At 44.6% G+C, this 17,598-nt stretch overlaps 1 protein-coding gene across 4 annotated transcripts in view; it reads right to left on the minus strand.

Moving 5' to 3' along the window:
• Nucleotides 1-17,598, minus strand: part of HECW1 (HECT, C2 and WW domain containing E3 ubiquitin protein ligase 1) — a 455,383-nt gene that overhangs the window by 79,893 nt on the left and 357,892 nt on the right. For all 4 annotated transcript variants that reach the window (XM_059397215.1, XM_059397212.1, XM_059397213.1 and 1 more), the window contains 4 exons: nt 13,945-14,095; nt 6,022-6,164; nt 4,301-4,422; nt 2,080-2,265 (listed from right to left, as the gene is read on the minus strand). In XM_059397215.1, the coding sequence (XP_059253198.1) occupies nt 2,080-2,265; nt 4,301-4,422; nt 6,022-6,164; nt 13,945-14,095 (602 nt within the window). The remainder of the gene's footprint in view (nt 1-2,079; nt 2,266-4,300; nt 4,423-6,021; nt 6,165-13,944; nt 14,096-17,598) is intronic.

Consider the following 17,598-nt stretch of genomic DNA (forward strand, 5'->3'; position numbering starts at 1 on the left):
CACGTGTTTAGAATGGAATGGGGTAGTCCCCACTATCCTTCACTGTTGCTCTCTACCCTATGGATTGTGATAATACATTTTTAATTGAAGGCTACTCCCCCCCCGCCAACCCCTGCAAAAATTCAGTGCACGGTACGCTTCTTAGAAGTTTTGTTTGCCATCTCTGAGTCTGTATGTGCTCAATTAGTAAAGACTTAGACCAGTTTATGTGTGTGTATCTAGTCACACAGCTGGTTTGTGTCATAACTGAAAGCAGAATTCAAGCCCTCTCATTTTAGATTCAGACTTCTTTTTTTCTTATATAGGGTACCATATCACATAACAAAATTAGGGGGAAAATGTTTTGCCAGAAATTCCCTAATACACATTTCAAAATGACTAAAATTCTTGGCGCATGTCTCAGCTACTGTGTTTCTTTGCTAGTGTGATACACCCTGGAGAAACAGGGCTGACGGCACTGGGGGGGTTTCCTGGCATTCTGCTGGGTCTCTGGCTGTTTGCATCCTAGTGTGAGAGCTGTATGCACTTAGGGTGTTATGGAAATCTGGGCTAAGCAAGTTGTTTGCATTAGTGTGCTATTTGCATAATAAACCATAATGATACTTTCTGTTCACTGATTCCTAGTGGTGTACTTTTTTTTTTTTTTTAAGATTTTATTTATTTGACACAGAGAGAGAAATCACAAGTAGGCAGAGAGGCAGGCAGAGAGAGGGGGAGGAAGCAGGCTCCCTGCGGAGCAGAGAGCCCGAGGTGGGGCTCGATCCCAGGACCCTGAGATCATGACCTGAGCCGAAGGCAGAGGCTTTAACCCAATGAGCCACCCAGGCACCCCCTTAGTGGTATACTCTTGACAACTTAGTTAAGGAATAATGTAAATATGGTGACCACAGACCACCAAGATGAGGCACGTGCACTCTGGCTCCTTTGCTTTCTGTCTGGCTCAGGATTTATTTCCCACCCTAACACACAACCTCAGGTCCTCCCAGCATAAATCACTGTCATTCTCCAAGTGGAGGACACACCTAGTAAAAGAGAAGGTCCTTAGGAGCAGATTCTGGCTCTCGAGGTTTTTCTACTACACAAAGCTCACCCCCCACCGCAGACCCTTTTCCAATTCACCCAACTACACAGGAGCCGGTCATACAGACTTACTAAGCTAACAGACTTGCATTAGTGGACACTCTTTCTCCACACACTTCAGAGAGTACAGGTACTGAGACATGCTAAGGGGTTTGTGGGGAGGAATCTGTGGTTCCCAGGGGACAACGGCACCCAATCAGCCCACTTTGGGGGACTGTGGCACACTGAACATCGCAGAAACTGAGACATGTCTACTGACAAAATTTCTGATTCCTTTGACCCTAAAAAAGGGAGGCATTCTCTCTACCACAGGCCTCCACCCCCCCTCCCAAAATTACACAGAAAAAAGTCTTTCATAAACTGTTTGACCTGTCCTATAAATACATTGATGTGACTGGTGATGATTAAGAAAGAACATTTTTGCTGCAGCAAACTCTGTGAGGCTTCCAGAGCATCCCTGGGAAAGATCAGTTTTGGCTAAGGTCACACAAAGGCAATATGCAAGCCAGTAACATCACATGGGCCCAAGATACCCTTCCATTTGCCAGGTTGTTTTAATGAGAACTGAAGGCTTATTAGGAAAATCACCACAAGTAATCTAATAACGTCATTCCCACTTAACTAATAATCTCATTCCCTGAGAGTTAGCTGTCTACGGAGGCATAACAATAGAAAGGTCATTGAACAGACTCTGGTTTCAATTTCCAAACACATAGGCAGCAATTCTCAACTGTGCATGATTTGCTCTCTAGGGAACATCTAGCAATATCCCAAGTTGGTGTTGATGCTATTGGCATCAGGGGGCAAGAGGCTGGGGATGCTGCAGGACAGAAACCCTGCTGCAGGATGGGAACCTCTCTTCCCCCTGGTAGCTGATGGCACATCTCTGAGACACAGACTTCCCTGTCCTCACTCATCTCCCCCACCCCTCACTTTCTCATGGGTCTTCTTCAGATAAAGAGCTCTCTGTTGAAAGGCCCACCTGTCAGTCACACTCACCTTTCCCTGCTGGTCCGTTTTGATCTCCCAGCCCCGGGGCAGTTCCAGCCGCGTGTCTGCAAACATGTTGATGAAATTCACCAAGTCACGGTTGTGCTGGTAGCGTTCGAAATTGCGTGCATCCCGCCGGACTTTCAGAATCATGTGCTTTAAGCAGGTGCTACTGGTGAAGACTCGGTAGGCACCCTGAGAGGGGGGTCAGGGCCGGTTGGGATAGAGGGTTGGGGGAGGATGGTAGGAAAAATACAGACCAAGTACACCTTGAACATCTTATCGCAATGTAACCTGATTGCTAACACAGTGATTTATTGTGTGCATGGAGGGGGAAGCCTCAGAAGGGAGATCTTGCTCAAAAATTAAATATGCACGATAAACACACATGGATCTGCTTGATCTGTATGGGTGTTTCCTCAGCCTCTGATACGGTCACATTCTGGGCGGGGCAGGGGGGGACACTCAAAGGCTCCCCTCTCCCTTCTCCCCAGTCAGCGCTAGGCTGGGCTCTCCTGAGTCTCCCTCCGTCACTGGGAGCATTGCCCCCCTCTCTTCTCCACCCTTCTCTGCCTGCACCAGTCCTCCCTTGCTCCACTTCTGCGTCTGTAACAAGGAGGATTAATTCAGGGTCCCTGGGGACTTAAGGCTGGCCTTCAGAGGTCTGTCACAAACTTCTTTGTGTGGAGGGGATGGGGATGAGAAGAAAGGAAAACGTTTCCAGAGTTTTTAGTTGTGCCAAATGATGATTTTCCGGTCCACAGGGCTGGAAGCCAGCCCTGCTTGCTGCCAGAGTGGGGCCGTGGCTCCTCCTGACCTGAGCCACCTGGTGCCCAGTGCTTGAGGGCATCAACATCTGGCATCCTTGTCCCCCTTTGTGACTCACCCCTGCCCCAGTGGGCAACCACTCTGAGTCTAACAACAGATGTCCCAGAGTCTTCTCAAATAAAACCTGCTAAAAACTGGTCTCCTCCCGCTGTCACCTAATCAAATAATTACACCTGCTCAGATGCAAGTAATTTCACCCCTAACTCAGGTGCCCAAAGCAGAAAAGACTCCGACTTTCTCGAGTCCTCACCCCTGCCTGCCTCCATCACCATGGTCCCCCCTTCTGTCCTCCCAGCCCCTTCCTCAGGGTGGGCCTCGATCATCTCTCACTTGCGACACTGGATCAGCCTCTAGCCTTATAGCCCCCCATTCGCCGCCCTTCGGATAGAGAAGACGCTTAATCGAACACCTGATCTTGTAACACAAATGCCTAGGACTATTGTTTGTTCCTACCGCCTCCTGAGGCATAGCCACACTCCTTCTCATGACTTCCCCTGAGTTTTGCTACTTTTTCTCCAGCCCTTTCTGAACCACCTTTGCCCACCACCACATCCCAACCTCATATACCCAACCCTGAGCCTCTTCACAGCTGCGTCCTTTCTCCCTCTCTCTGGAGCTTCTTCCCACCCCCCTGCAACCTTCCTGACTCAGTTCAGCAGCCTTGTCCTTGGGGATGCTCCCCTAGACTGTATCTCTGGTGTTTCCAGAGCATTTCATTCCTCCCTGAGGTTGGGCGCTGTCCTCTCACGTCAGACTAGTCTTTGTACGTGTCTGTTGCTCCACAAATTGGGAGCTTGTGCTGTTCAGCTGTCATGCTGTCTCTGTGAGGCCAGCACCTACATCTGCATCTGTCCACAGAAAATGTTTGTCTAATGAAAGAATTAATGAATATAGGGAAAGCATGTAATTGCTTTCTTGAAAATACCAAAAAAAATCATATATGCAAAAATAACTTAAGTACGGTATTTGAACATCTCATTTCATTAAAGGGAAAACTAGATATTTATCTAGGAGAAATCTAATTTAACATTTCTTTAATGAGAGTGATTTTACAAAATGATGCAGGCTGAGGGGGATCTGTCACAACTTCATAATCTTGTTCCTTTAAAATTTTAGCAGTAACAGAAACACATATCTGTTTCCAAAGGACTTTCACTGATATTGATACATTTGTGCCTAATGAAAACAAAGAAGCAACAGCATTGCCAAATCCAGCTCTTCTCCTTTTTGGGAGACTCCCAGATAGTAGAAAGAGTGGACTGAGTTGGTTTGTTCTGTTTTGGTTTCAATCTTGCCTGGGTTAAAATGCCTTCCCTTTTCATCTATTAAACAATTTAGCAAAGACGTATTTTGAGTTTTGATGGAAGCCAGGTGGGTCCCCTCTGTATTCAAGAGTACTCACATAATTGGCATGTAGTACAGTGAAGAACTCGGGGTTGGTGATGAACTTCACCGCTGGGGACTGCAGCAACAAGGTGATTTTTTGTGAATTCACCGGAGAAAGTGACCCTTCTCTCCGCAGATCTGGAAAAAGGAAAGGAAAGCAACAGACACATTGGGAAAAAGTCATTTTAAATGCAGTACTTTTCTCTCTACACCAGCAGCGTGTTAAGCTTTGACTGGACAGCTGGGAACGGACTGTGGTTCTGAAGAGTGATATGATCAGGTATCTCGGTGATAGGACCAGGTGTCCTATCACGTTGTTTGTGCCAGTGAAGAGTCATTATCTCCTAGGAGTGCTCCTGCATAACTCCGGTAGGCTCACGTCCTCGAACATCTTGTCCCTTCTATACCAGTGCTGTTCTCTTATTTTATGAGTGGCTAAGCATAGTTAAGCATAGTTATCTTAAGGCTATCTTAAGGCTAAGCATAGTTAAGAGGCACAATTCTTCTCCTCCTTGCATCCACAAGGCTCTGCACTTCTCTTGCCGAACTGAGCTAGCCTGTGTCTTCCCTAGAGTAACAGAGTTTGGCAGAACTCGTAAGTCAGGGTTCCAGGAAGTCTTCGTGTCCCCACTCTGTCTTAGGACCCTGCCACCACTGTGAGAACAAGCTTGGGCTAGTCTGGGACAAGAAGACAAGCTACAGGGAGCAGGGACCAGCCAGCCCAAATGAGACCACGTCAGGGTAGTCAGCCTGCAGGGGACTGGGCAGCTGACTGAGGACGCATGCGCGAGCCCCACCGCAAATACAAAATTGCTCTCCTGTGTGATAAATGCAAGGCTAGGAGTTTAAGCTGCTACCTTTTGGGATGGTTTGTTACATTGCAAATGCAAAACTTCCCGAAACCAAACTCAGAAAGAGATTTTCTATTCCTTTTTTTCCTCTTGCTTTTAATTACTTGACCACTTGAGCACACCTCTCTCAGAGGTCACAAAAATGAATAAATAGAAAAACTAAAACCAGTCAGTTTAACTAGCTTGTCTGGTAAAATGAAGAGAGTGGACGCACTTACAGTCGTTGGTGGGACTGTGTGTGCACGGAAATCCACTGTTCTGCCCTGCAGCGAGGAGCTTCTGCCCCGAGCTTCCAACGTGCCAGCACTCAACCCAACTTAAGAGAAAGTGGATTGGGAAGTCACTGTGATAATCTTTTGTCATTACGGGTATAAAAAACTGAAGCCAGTCTTTTATGCCTCTTGAATATTCTCGTCTGAGTCCACTCAGGCAGATTCAAAGAAATGAAAAGCAGACAACTGGCGGAGGCCTGGCCTCCGGTATTAGGTAACCAGGCGCGGGGGGGCAGAAGAGTACCTAAGGTAAGCTTTTGGGAATACCTCTTTACTCCCACGTTGCTCCCTCAAGGGGGAATTGTATTTTATTTTAAATGCAAACAAATAATTATTCCTAGTGTTGTTATGTAGGTTCTTTGATGTAGACTGTGAATTTTCAATGCATGTTTTATTTATAAGTGGAAAATTCTTAGGACACCCACAAATAAATTCACTCGACGAGAAACCATTAGGCCACTGGAAAAATTGCCTCAATGCGCAAGTATGAGTTCTCTTACTATGAATTCACTTCTCCTTTATGTTCATGGTGGGAAAATGCTGTCTGTTTCACACTGCTGACACCAAGCCTCTTTCCCCTCCCCCATTCCACCACTCTTCTCCTCCTTCCATACCTAAACTTGACTGAGAAGATTCAGCCTCTGAGTCGCTCCCACCACCTCCTCCATTGCCTCCTGCCGGGACCTGCTCACAACTCTGGCTGCCAGAATCTTCTTCCGACCTCTCTGTTGCAATGGTTCGCTGAATGTTTTGATACCTTTGCATCAGAAAATGGAAAGACAGGGGTTAACTTTTGCTTAATGCCTTGCTGGGGGCTGATGCTCTGAATCAGGGAACTGGAGAAATCTGTAAAGAATCGTCTTGAATATTGGCAAATAAATGCTTAAAATTCCCACAAGATACCGAAACAACTGGCAAGACAAGTGTGTCCAGATGAGTGAGTGGACTTCTTTTCGTTTTGTAAACTGTGATAAGTTTCAAGTATGGTAACTTTTACACATTAACAGAGATATCTAGTCACAAAAGACCAGCCTCTGCCCTGCATTAAATAAAACCAGACTAAGTTTAAAATAATGGTTTGGGAAATAACTTTAAATGTCACAACTAAGATATCAAATTACTTCTACATTATTGTACATATTGTGGTCTATAAACCAGAGTAATAATTCTACTCCCTTATTGTCATCTGACAGGTAACATATCATTGGCAGGAACTGTGGAAATATTACATTCTAAGAGCATGCTGGCCGACAAGCAGATGTTTTCTGCTGATTTGAAGGCTCATTTTATTTTTCTTCCCAGGTTGAGGATTCGGCCAGTCAGTCACCTTTCCAGGTACTTACTAAGTATGTACTGACTCTCCCAAAATGCCCAGGCTCCATGCTGGACTTTCAGATCCAAGTCAGGATGGGAATAGGATTTCAGCCTCTGAACACACACAGTGGAGACAGAACAAAGAGGGGAATGGCATGCAAGCCATCACTCTAACAATGTCAAAAAGCTGTCCCAAAGCATAAGACACAGACAGAGAAACACCTCGATGCCTACATTTTGAATTAGTATGAGCCTTTTGGGGACCTTTCAGGGAAAGAATGTATACTAACACAGAAGAGTTCAGTCTTGGGGAACTCTGAGCAGCTGGGTGGATTCCCGGGAGGTGTGGGGCTCAGGCAGCGAAGGGACCAGCAGAGGGGGAGGCAGGGAGCCTTGAGGTGCCCCTGTAAAGACGGGTTCTTGAGCTGCAGCAGAATCACCTGCGGGCTTGTTGAAACACAGACAGCTGGGCCCCACTCCCAGAATTTCTCAGATTCAGTAGATCTGGGGAGGGAGGAGGCAAGACCCTGCATTTCTAACTAGTTCCCAGGTGATGCTGCTGCTGCTGGCCCAGGGACCAACTTTGAGAACCACTGCGGCAGGATCTGGCTAGTTGCTGAAAAAGACGTTGAGCTAGCAACTGAGAATGAGGACGTCCGTCTAGGTGGGGCATGCACTGCAGGAGGAGAGCATGAGTTGGGGAGAGCAGCTGGGAACCAGCCACTGCAACAGCCCAGTCTGGAGGTGCTAAAGGCCTGGACACAGGCGGGCATGGGGGACGATGGTGGCTCTGCAAGCATGGGGGAGAGGAACACCCCATGGCTGGGGGGAGAGGAACACCCCCCCACGGCAGGGAGAGTAAGATCTGTCTCTGCCCCAAATGCAGACATTTCCTAAACCTCCCCGCCTCTGAGAGCCCACTCTGTCTCATTTACGCTGTAATTTATAGGTTGATGTCTAGCCGTGTCCTTCCTCTTTGCTCTACTTCCCTCATCCATGTAGCCCCCTTATCCTCCCTGCCTGACCTCTGTTTTGCCTAATGTCTCAGCCTACCAAGGCATACACCCAGGATTCAGCTTCCCCTTTCCTCAAGGCCCAGCAAGAATGGGAGAGGGAGCTGAGTTCAAGAGAGACTTCGTGGCAGAATCGGTGTAATCTTATATGCAGACTGCGCAGGACCTGGGGGCCTGTCTGGATGCAGAGGTTGAAGGAGGAGGAGACAATAGTGATGGTAAGGGAGGGAGCCAGTCCTGAAAAGGGACATGTAGGAGAACAGGCAGGAGGGAAGGGAATCTTGGTGTGGATTTGGATATGTTGACTTGGAGGTCGTTGATTTCATGCAAGTGACAAGAGGCAAAGGACCGGTTGCTATATGAGTCTTGCACCTAGGAAGGAGATACAGGGGGTGGAGAAAGAGGTGTGAAGAGGAAAAGGAGAGTGAGAGCCCAAGGAACAGTGAATAACCAAGTCTCCGAATGCAATCCAACATGGGGCAAGGGGGAAACATCATTACAGAGTCCACTGTGATGGGGCTTCTGAAGACCAGAGACCTCCTTCTTTCTTCGTTCTTTAAAGGAATTTTTTTTTTTTTTTTCTTAAGTGTGGTCTCTACACCCCTTGCAAGAGAATCAGCTGGGCGATTGTTATAATCACAGAAATCAAAGCAAAATTGAAATCTGCATTTCTAAGAAGTCCTTCAGGTGGCATTACTTCCGTCTAGGTTTAAGAGTCACCAGTTGGGGGACGCCTGGGTGGCTCAGTTGGTTAAGCAGCTGCCTTCGGCTCAGGTCATGATCCCAGCGTCCTGGGATCAAGTCCCACATCAGGCTCCTTGCTTGGCGGGGAGCCTGTTTCTCCCTCTGCCTCTGCTGCCACTCTGCCTGCCTGTGCTCTCTCTCTCTCTCTCTTTGGCAAATAAATAAATAAAATCTAAAAAAAAAAAAAAAAAAAAAAAAGAGTCACCGGTGTACTTTATCTACAGAGGCTCAGCCACTCACTCATGACCGTGTGTCAAGAGACACCTTTGCCTGCAGCAGTTACTGTGGGGCATTTTTGAGAAGTCCTCTAATAAGAAAACAGGGAGAGGGCAGGAATGAGCAAAGGATTATATCGAGGAATCCCACGTTTATTTACCACGTCAACCTGTCTGTGGTCTGGAGGTTGTGGGGAAGGTGAAGGATGGCTGTCTGCTGTTCTGCCTGTTGGAACTCAGAGAGTGCCACCATGGTGGGAGGGACAGAGTGAGCCACTGAGAAGCTGCCTAAGTGTGTAACCTTGACCAGGGGAGGAATGGGGCTGCCAAAGACCAAGGGAGCTGTTGTCAGGGAGATTCCCTAAATGATTCATGGCAGGCTGCATTTTCCAAAAATGGCTCAACAATATTTTTAGTCCCACATGCTCTTCTGGAACCTAATTACTCATCTATTAAGACGTGGAATCAATGTTGCCTCTCCTTGAACCTGGGAAGAGCTTGTGGGAACCTTGACAAATTGAAGATAACGTAAGTGACAGTTTGCAGTGCCCGTGCTGTGAGGTCCCCTGGGAAGGCCATAGATAGGTGTTTTGCTTGACAGTCACAGCCAGCATCAACCTCCAGATATATGGGTCACCAGCCCCGGCAACCCTCTGCAACCACAAGACAACACAATACCCCAAGAGAGAATGGCTTCACTGAACCCAGTCAGCCATGGAAACCATGACAAATAAAAGTGATATATAATAACAATGATGGTAGCAATAAATTATCATTGTTTCATGCCAATTTTGGGTGGTTTGTTACTCTGTGAGAGATAACCCAGAACAGAGCACAGACAAATATAAAGTTGTAACCTCACTTTTCCTTCCCAAAGTACAGTGACCACAGAAGAGAATGTCTGTGAATCAATGCAATCTTATTTGATGATGAAAATGTCAGTAATTTCACAACATGCTGTGTGTCCTCAGTTGGACTTTGGTTGTCTTGGGCTTTACTGCGTCAACAGCCTCAAATCCCAGGTACTACACCCCAGCCCTGATCTGTCCTGAAGTACAGGGACAGTTCTGGGGAAGCAGGACACACAGCAGTTTGTGGAGGGATCACTCAGCGAGGGTAGCCTCAGACACTCGCTCTGTTTTAAAGATGAGAGAGGGAGTCAGAACAGGTTCTCTCACATTTCATCAAGAATTATCCTTCCACATCCTCCTTCATACTTTTTAAAATATTATATAAAGAGTTTATGGCAAGATGGGATTGGGAGGGAGACTCTTAATCTTACAAAACAAACTGAGGGTTGCTGGGGAGTGGTGGGGGTTAGGGATGGGGTGGCTGGGTGATGGACATTGGGGAGGGTATGTGCTATGGTGAGTGCTGTGAAATGTGTAAGACTGATGAATCACAGACCTGTTCCCCTGGGGCAAATAACACATTATATGTCAATAAAAATTAAAAAAAAATACTCTATTAAAAAAAAGAGTTCATGGAAATTGGTAAGAAAGTCAGCCAGAATATCTAATTTATAAATGAATACACACACAGGGATGCACAAAGCCAAGCAAGAGGAAAACCTTTCAGAATTGAGCCAAACCAAACACAAAAGCCCAAGACCATACAGTTCTCATGGGAGGAACTATAACTGGTAAAAGAAAAACTTATGGAAACAAAAGTTGACCCTCCCTGTCAGAAATCAAATGTAAGAAGTAAAATCCTGGGAGCACCTCTTAGGTCCACAAAACCACACCCAAAGATGGGACAGGAGTGAAGTTGTTGTTGCTGGCAGAGCGAGCCTGCATTTTAGGAAACATTAGGCATTGATATCAAGTACCAAGACCACAGTGATCTCCCGTGGCTTGCGCTTTGGAGACTATAACCCCCAGAAAATACTTCTGTGAGATAATACTAATATTTTACAGGGCCCTCAGCCTTATCCAAAATAGTAATGAAAGCAATAAGGGAAACATCCAGCACTATGGCAAAAGAAGTTAACTAAAGTACAGTCCATTCATTGGAACACTATACAACCATTTAAATGATATTCTAAGTCTCTGTAGCAATATGAAAATGCTTATAGTGCGGCAAGTGAGAAGAGAATATAAAACTAACTACATATTATCATCACAGCTACACAAGGTCTATGCATGCACATTGAAATTAAAGACAAGATTTTTTTCAAAAGGTAAAGCCTGGGGTCGTAGAATTATATATACATCTTTTTTTTTTTACATTTTTAAACTTCCATGTCTCAATAATAGAAATATTTTATCCAAATAACTAAAAAACCCCAAACTTTAGTTGATTATTTGAAGTGAGAATACATATTTATATTTTCTGCTTGTTCGATAAATATCTGTGAAGGTGCATCGAATTAATTCAGAATATTCTGAAAGTGAAAGAATTAACTAGAGAAACTCTTACACTGAGTCCTGTTAGACTCTGGTACCCATCAGGCATGGGGAGGGGTACCCGGGAGGACAAGGCAGAAAGTTTCAATCACAGAAGAGGCAACCACTAACTCTGCGTGAAGAGTTCTGGGAGATTTCAGGGACCACAGGACATTCTCATGGGCCTTAGCAGAATGGAGCATGGCAGGTGGTGAGGGACGTCTCTGCCGCAGAAGCACAATGGTCAAGCCATAAAGGCCAGGAAAGGTGTGCTGCGTTGGGGTACCGGTGAGTTTGAATGTGGTCGCTGTAGGCTGCACTGTGCATTCTACCTTTTTCAGTGTGCATCTTCTTGCACAAACACACTTGACTTTCATAATTATGCTGTTGGGAGTCCAGGGAAACCCCACTGGGTCCAGGACAGGCCACCCCAAAATATGCCATTTCGGCATATTGATTATTTAGAATTAAAGTTTTAAGAAACCACCAGTGCAGAAGGACCCTCTGACCGTCCTCTGATCTCTGAAGGCAGGAAGTGAATTTCCCTTGTGAATCTGCACCTGGAGGGCAGTAGTCCTCTTTATCATCAGGGATAGGGATCAGGCTCACGACGGCTGGGTAAACCAACCTTGTTCCTCTACACCAATTTACTACCCCAAGCCCAAACTGGTTTGTTAATTCTTTACACAGAAAAAATGTTTCTTGTCATTTCTTTGAGTCTCATAGTTCTGTGAGCTTTCCTACATATGAAATAAAATTTAGTTTTCTCCTTTTAATCTTTTTCTTATGTCAATTTAAGTATGAAGTCAGCCAAAGAACTTAGGAGGGAAGAAAGAACGTTTTCCTTCCCTTACACCTTGCAACACCGAGAAATATCTGTTTTGCTGTGAGACGGGGATTGCTGTTAATTCCTTCTGATAACCAACAAAGGTTTTCAGAAAAACACCCCCCAGGAGTGATCACATCCCAAAGACCAGCAGTGTACTTTCTGTGGCCGCCTTATCATGCCAGGTCACTGAAAAACTCTATAAGCTTGAATGTATTAGGTTAAGATAAGCGCTGAAGAGCTGGGATACTTATCTGGAGGTTATCTGGCCTTCCCTAAGTAGGTTTTCTCACGAGAAATAAGTACTTTCTCAAGTCACCAAATTTCTTTTCTTTTTATCTGTCCAGATGGATGTGCCAAATACCACTTCCTGTTTCACAAAGTCTGGCTGCCTCTCCCGATGGTTCAGCTCCACTGGAGGGCACAGGAATTTACACATGAAAGCCTGTAGAACTTCTCTAGAGGCCTGATTCAGGATGGATTTGGCCTAATTTTTATATTATATAACCTGAATATGATGAATTTTCATGGATTTTAATGTCCTAGGTCAAGGTGCTTACTTCTGCTTCAACGTATTGTTTTCTTTCAGTGCTTGGAACTGTACCTCCTGTAGATAATAGCCTGGTGATACTCTCCCTATGTCTCAGCCTGCCAAGTTCAGCTCCTAATCAAGTTCAGCTTCTCTGTTTGGGCAGGAAAGATCTACAGATTATTTCTGCCTATGCAATCTCAGTGCAGTCTCTGTGTAAAATGAGCTTGCTGTGTCCTCCACATTTTTATTGACAGGAGTTTCATTGTAATCACCAGGAAAGGGCTCTCCTGTAGATTTCTGATGCGTTCTTAACTAATAAAGCTGGGTTATCACAAGTTCTGTAATGTGTTTTCCTTCTGTGGGAATGATGGTAGAGAAATGTACTGCTGATGAATATCCAGCACAGTTCTCATTAATGACTTTAAATGCTCAGCTACTAATGGACAAAAAATGGATAGTGAATGTCTTCCAAATGCTCGAGCAATCAAAGAATCCTGGCGATTTTCACCTAAGTGTGTTCTTCTGTGTGCAACAGTAACCAGAAGTTCAATTTTTTGCCTCTGTGTGTTTTTCATAGGACTAAATTGCCCACTTTATTTTTCTGGCTGATAACGTCAGCTTCTAGTTCCTTATACTGTATAGTTCCTTTCAACTTTTCCTTTGTTTCATCCTAATGAGATGGCTTGTGGATAAGGCTGAATTCAAGCATGCAGTTTGCGGTCCTGGCTACGAAAAGTATCCCAAAACTGCCATCTTGGCCTTAAAGAAGCAAGAGATCGGATATGATGCACATGCTAGCTTACAGCGTGACAGAAATGTTATTTAGGATCTCATTTGCAGGTGAAAAACAAAATGGCATCTTGACAATTTCACAGGTAAGAGTCTGGTTTTTAGATCAAACAATCCTCAAAAACTGCTTTTAAACGTTTTTTTTTTTTTGTTCTAAGATGAAAGCTGTTTAGGAATTACTGAGTATATAGCAATTAGGGGACCGGGGCAGACATGAATACAGACAGACATGAATACAGACAGCTTTTAGTATTCTACTGAACACATCTTTGGAGGGTTCTCAGCTGTTTGAGTTCTGGGCCCTTTTGAGAATCTCATGAGAGATATGGACCAGTCTAATGGGAAAATGTGCATCCATGTATAATTTTGCATACAGTTTCTGGAGGGTTCATGGAACAAAGGCATCCTCAGTGAATACCTAGGGAGGAGGGTGGTCTGAGAGCCCCTGGTTAAGGAACACCTGTTTTTGAGCACATGCCATCAAGAAGTTCAGAGAATTCTCCATCTTTAAATGACACTCAGGCTTAATTAGTCTCCTGCCACCAAATTCTAAATCTAGCTTTCTAAGTACTGCTACAAATGGGTTTCTTAAGGTACATAATTACTTTCCAGGCTCCTCATACAGTCTGAGCAGAAACGTGTAAGTGGGGGGGATTTTCGCTGGCTGCCCCTCTCCTTTCCAAGGGGTTCCCAGGGGTTCCCCGCATGCTGATCACCAACCGCCTGTTGAGCTGCTCCATCTGCTGGATGGACCCCGATCTCCGCATTCCATCAGGGGTGGCTGCTGCTGTCGGACGCTGCCATGTGGTTGTGCGGTTCACGTGGTCCACATAAAAGACCCGCCCGTGGCTGTCAATGCGAGCTTCCCAGTCTGGTGTGTGATAAAAAGGCAAAAAGAGAAATCAAGGACAAACTCCTGATTCACGGGAAATAGATACCACTGCCAGGTCTTCTGTAGGTAGAACTCACTGTTGGTGACCTGCTAAAGGTCAGACCCTGCCCCCAGCACCTGCCATGACTTTGGAGGTACTACTGCTGTACTGGCTTTCCGAAAAACAGCCTCCTGCACTCAGCGTCTCTTAAGAGCTAGGGTTCCTCAAATACGACCTATGCTACGATTCTACTGTTTTCTAAAGAGAAAGTCTGATGTTTATTTTATCTCTTCCCTTAACAATCTCTATCCTGTCAATCTTGTTGGCTACTCCAATGACAGCTGCAAGATTGGAAACACCCTCCAGGGAGAGCTGACAGTCTGATGCCGGAGAATCCTTTCTTCGCTAAATCTGAGAGACAGCGACTCGTCGGTGAGGGGATGATGGCCCTTGTGTTAAAACCACTTTTAGCTACAGTTCTAAGATACTGTACCTGAAACTTCAGATGACCTCTATCCAATACTCTGCAACTTTAATTCATTGCCATTCCTCTTGAGGAAGAATGGAAGGATCTGAGCCCCTCAAACCATCCTTTTGGTAAGTTGTAAGTTCAGTGTATTTTCAACCCACCTGTGGCTGCCAAATATCTCTTGACAAAACAAAACAAAACCAGTAACAACTATTAACACACATCAAGATTTTAAATACCTCTTCACTGATAAATAATGAACACCCATCAAGTGTTGGACTACCTCTTTGCTGATTAAGGAAACATCACAAACAGCAGGGGGAGCCCAAGACAAAGATAAATTCTTCCCTTCTCGGATTTCAAAACCAAACAACGGAACGTGCACACATGGGGGATACACGACATAAATACACGGGGTAGGGCGGGGTGAGTGCCAAAGTCCTCAAACCCGGGAGAGCTAGAAGTAAAACACACATAAATAAGCTTCACACAGAAGAGCAATGTCTGCTGTACAGCAATGGGCAAAGCTTTTAGAGTCCAAATGTGAAAACGTGGTGGAAATAATAGCTTCATGATAAAGTTATGCTGCAAAATGCGTTAGGCTAAGGAAGAAAAAGCAAAAAATGACTGCAAATGGAGGAAAACTATTCAGCCTTTTAAGTAAGAAAATCCATAGCTTTAGGGAGTAGGTCAGATATTAATAATTCTATTGAGAAATGATCATTCAGGTAATGACATAGCAACTCTCAATTTTTTTAAAAGAGAAAAAACAATATATTTGGTATATTTATGGTTTTATGTATGCATGGTACATCTGTGACGATGATAACTTATGTCTGACTTTTACTTGAGGAATTGCCAAATAATGCACAATGGAAACCAAAATACCAGAACACACCAAATCTTATTTAAGACAAACTGAAGGAAAAACATAATCAGATTGTATAAATATATTCTAGAAGGTGTGGACGAAAATTGTCTACTAGATAATCCAGCTCAACTGTTAGCTGTAAATGAAAAATAGCCCACTGATAAAACTGGGTATATGTGTAACTACTAGGTAATTAATCTTGATCCAAAAATTGTTAAAATTTCAGTGATTCCCCAACAATTTTTTTTTTCTTGAACTCAACATGACTGTCATTCAACAAAGAAGGAACATGAGTCTTTGAAGAGTATTGTGGTATCTGGTTCAGTTGAACAAACAAACTCCTCTCAGCACTTCCTATGAACGAAAAACTACGCCAGGTCCCATGGGCACACTGCTGAGAAATGAGGGTCCCCACCCTCCAGGTTCCAGCCATGAAGGAAGGACTCCAGTCTCATAAATCCTCCAAGGAAAACACTAGCAAATGGGGCAGTGCAGTGGTAATAACAATTTCTTTCTACAAGTTCCCATATTTCCCAATCTCTCGTGGAAAAGGATGGCAAGCCAGCCAGACATGTCCTTCTGTCAATATATTAAATATGTAATAGTGTTAACTATAAATGCATAACTGCACATTCATATGTGTTCAGAAATATTTATATATTTCTATTTATATATTTCTAATATATATTTATATATTTATAATCTCTAGAGATTATAAGCATTTTTTTCTGGGTTAGTTTGTAAAGAATTTACTTTTACATATTGTGTAAAGAAAGATTTCCAAATAGAACTTTAGGCCTCAGTATATCCTGACAGACACGGCACTGTGTTGGCTAGACAGATTCCTGCCAGTGATTACCTTTATGATGCTTGGTAAGTAAGGGTGATTCATTTGTGACTGAAAGCCCCAGAAAATATAAAATTCTATCCTTTCCATGAAGTCTAGGAACAATGTAGAGCCTAACAATGTACCATCTTTAGTTATTATACTAAAAAAAGCCTGTAAAATTATTCTCCTTTTCTTCTTTTACTTTAACAAATGCAATACCATGTTTGTAGTCTACACCTTTCTCTTAAACTTCAGCCACACATCCAATTGCCTTCTTGACATCACTACCTAGATGACATCTCCAATAGAACATGATCAAAATCAAGCTTCAGATCTTTCCCACCAAAACCTCTATCTGTAGCCTTCCCTTCCCGCCCCTGTTGAAGGCAAGTCCATCTTTCTAGGTTAAAATGCTTGAGACCATTCTTGATTCCTGTCTCTGTTTCAGACATCACATCTAATCTGTAGGCAAACCTACCTATGGAACATAGGTCTAGAACGCAACCGCTCTCCTCACTACCTCTACTGCTCCCACCCTGGCCCTGGCCTCCTCTGCCTCTCACCTGGGCCACAGCCATAACCATATTTTGGGTTTCATGCTTCTATATTTCCTCCTCAAAATTTAATGCCAATAGAGCAACCGCAGAAAAACTTACAAAACCTAAGTCAGAGAATATCACTTCTCTGCTCTAAAATGTTCTCCTTTCATCCAGAGTCAAAGCCGAAGCTCTTAAGTGGCCTACATGGCCCTGTGTGTTCTGGGTCCCTGGTATCTCCCTGACCTTATCCGCCACTACTGTCTCCCGGCCCCAGGCACACTGGTCTCCCAGCTGTTCCTCAACCTCCTCTAAGCCTAGCTTCCAATGCTGCCTCCTAAGGAAGCCTGCCTGACCACCGGATTTAAATGGCGAACCAGCTGCCAGCGCATCCTCCAAATCCCACCTCGCCACACTCTGCTTATGCCTGCCCACAGCACTGCCCACCATCTAACCTGTTACACTATTGCTTTGTTCACTCTTTTCATCATGTGTGGGTCTCCGCCTGGCTACACCGTATGCTCCGCGAGGGCAGGGATCTTTGTCTGTTTTGTTTACCTTTTATTGAATATTTGTTGCATTTAATGAATATTTGTTGAAAGAATGACTATCAAGAAAATTCTGGGGGCACCTGGGTGGCTCAGTATGTTGAGCCTCTGCCTTTGGCTCAGGTCGTGATCCCAGGGTCCTGGGATCGAGCCCCGCACCGGGCTCTCTGCTCTGCAGGGGTCCTGCTTCCCCCCTCTCTCTGCCTACTTGTGATCTCCCTCTCTCTGTTAAATAAATAAAATCTTTAA

Source organism: Mustela nigripes, chromosome 4 (genome assembly GCF_022355385.1).
Source record: "Mustela nigripes isolate SB6536 chromosome 4, MUSNIG.SB6536, whole genome shotgun sequence".
NCBI classification, from domain to species: domain Eukaryota; kingdom Metazoa; phylum Chordata; class Mammalia; order Carnivora; family Mustelidae; genus Mustela; species Mustela nigripes.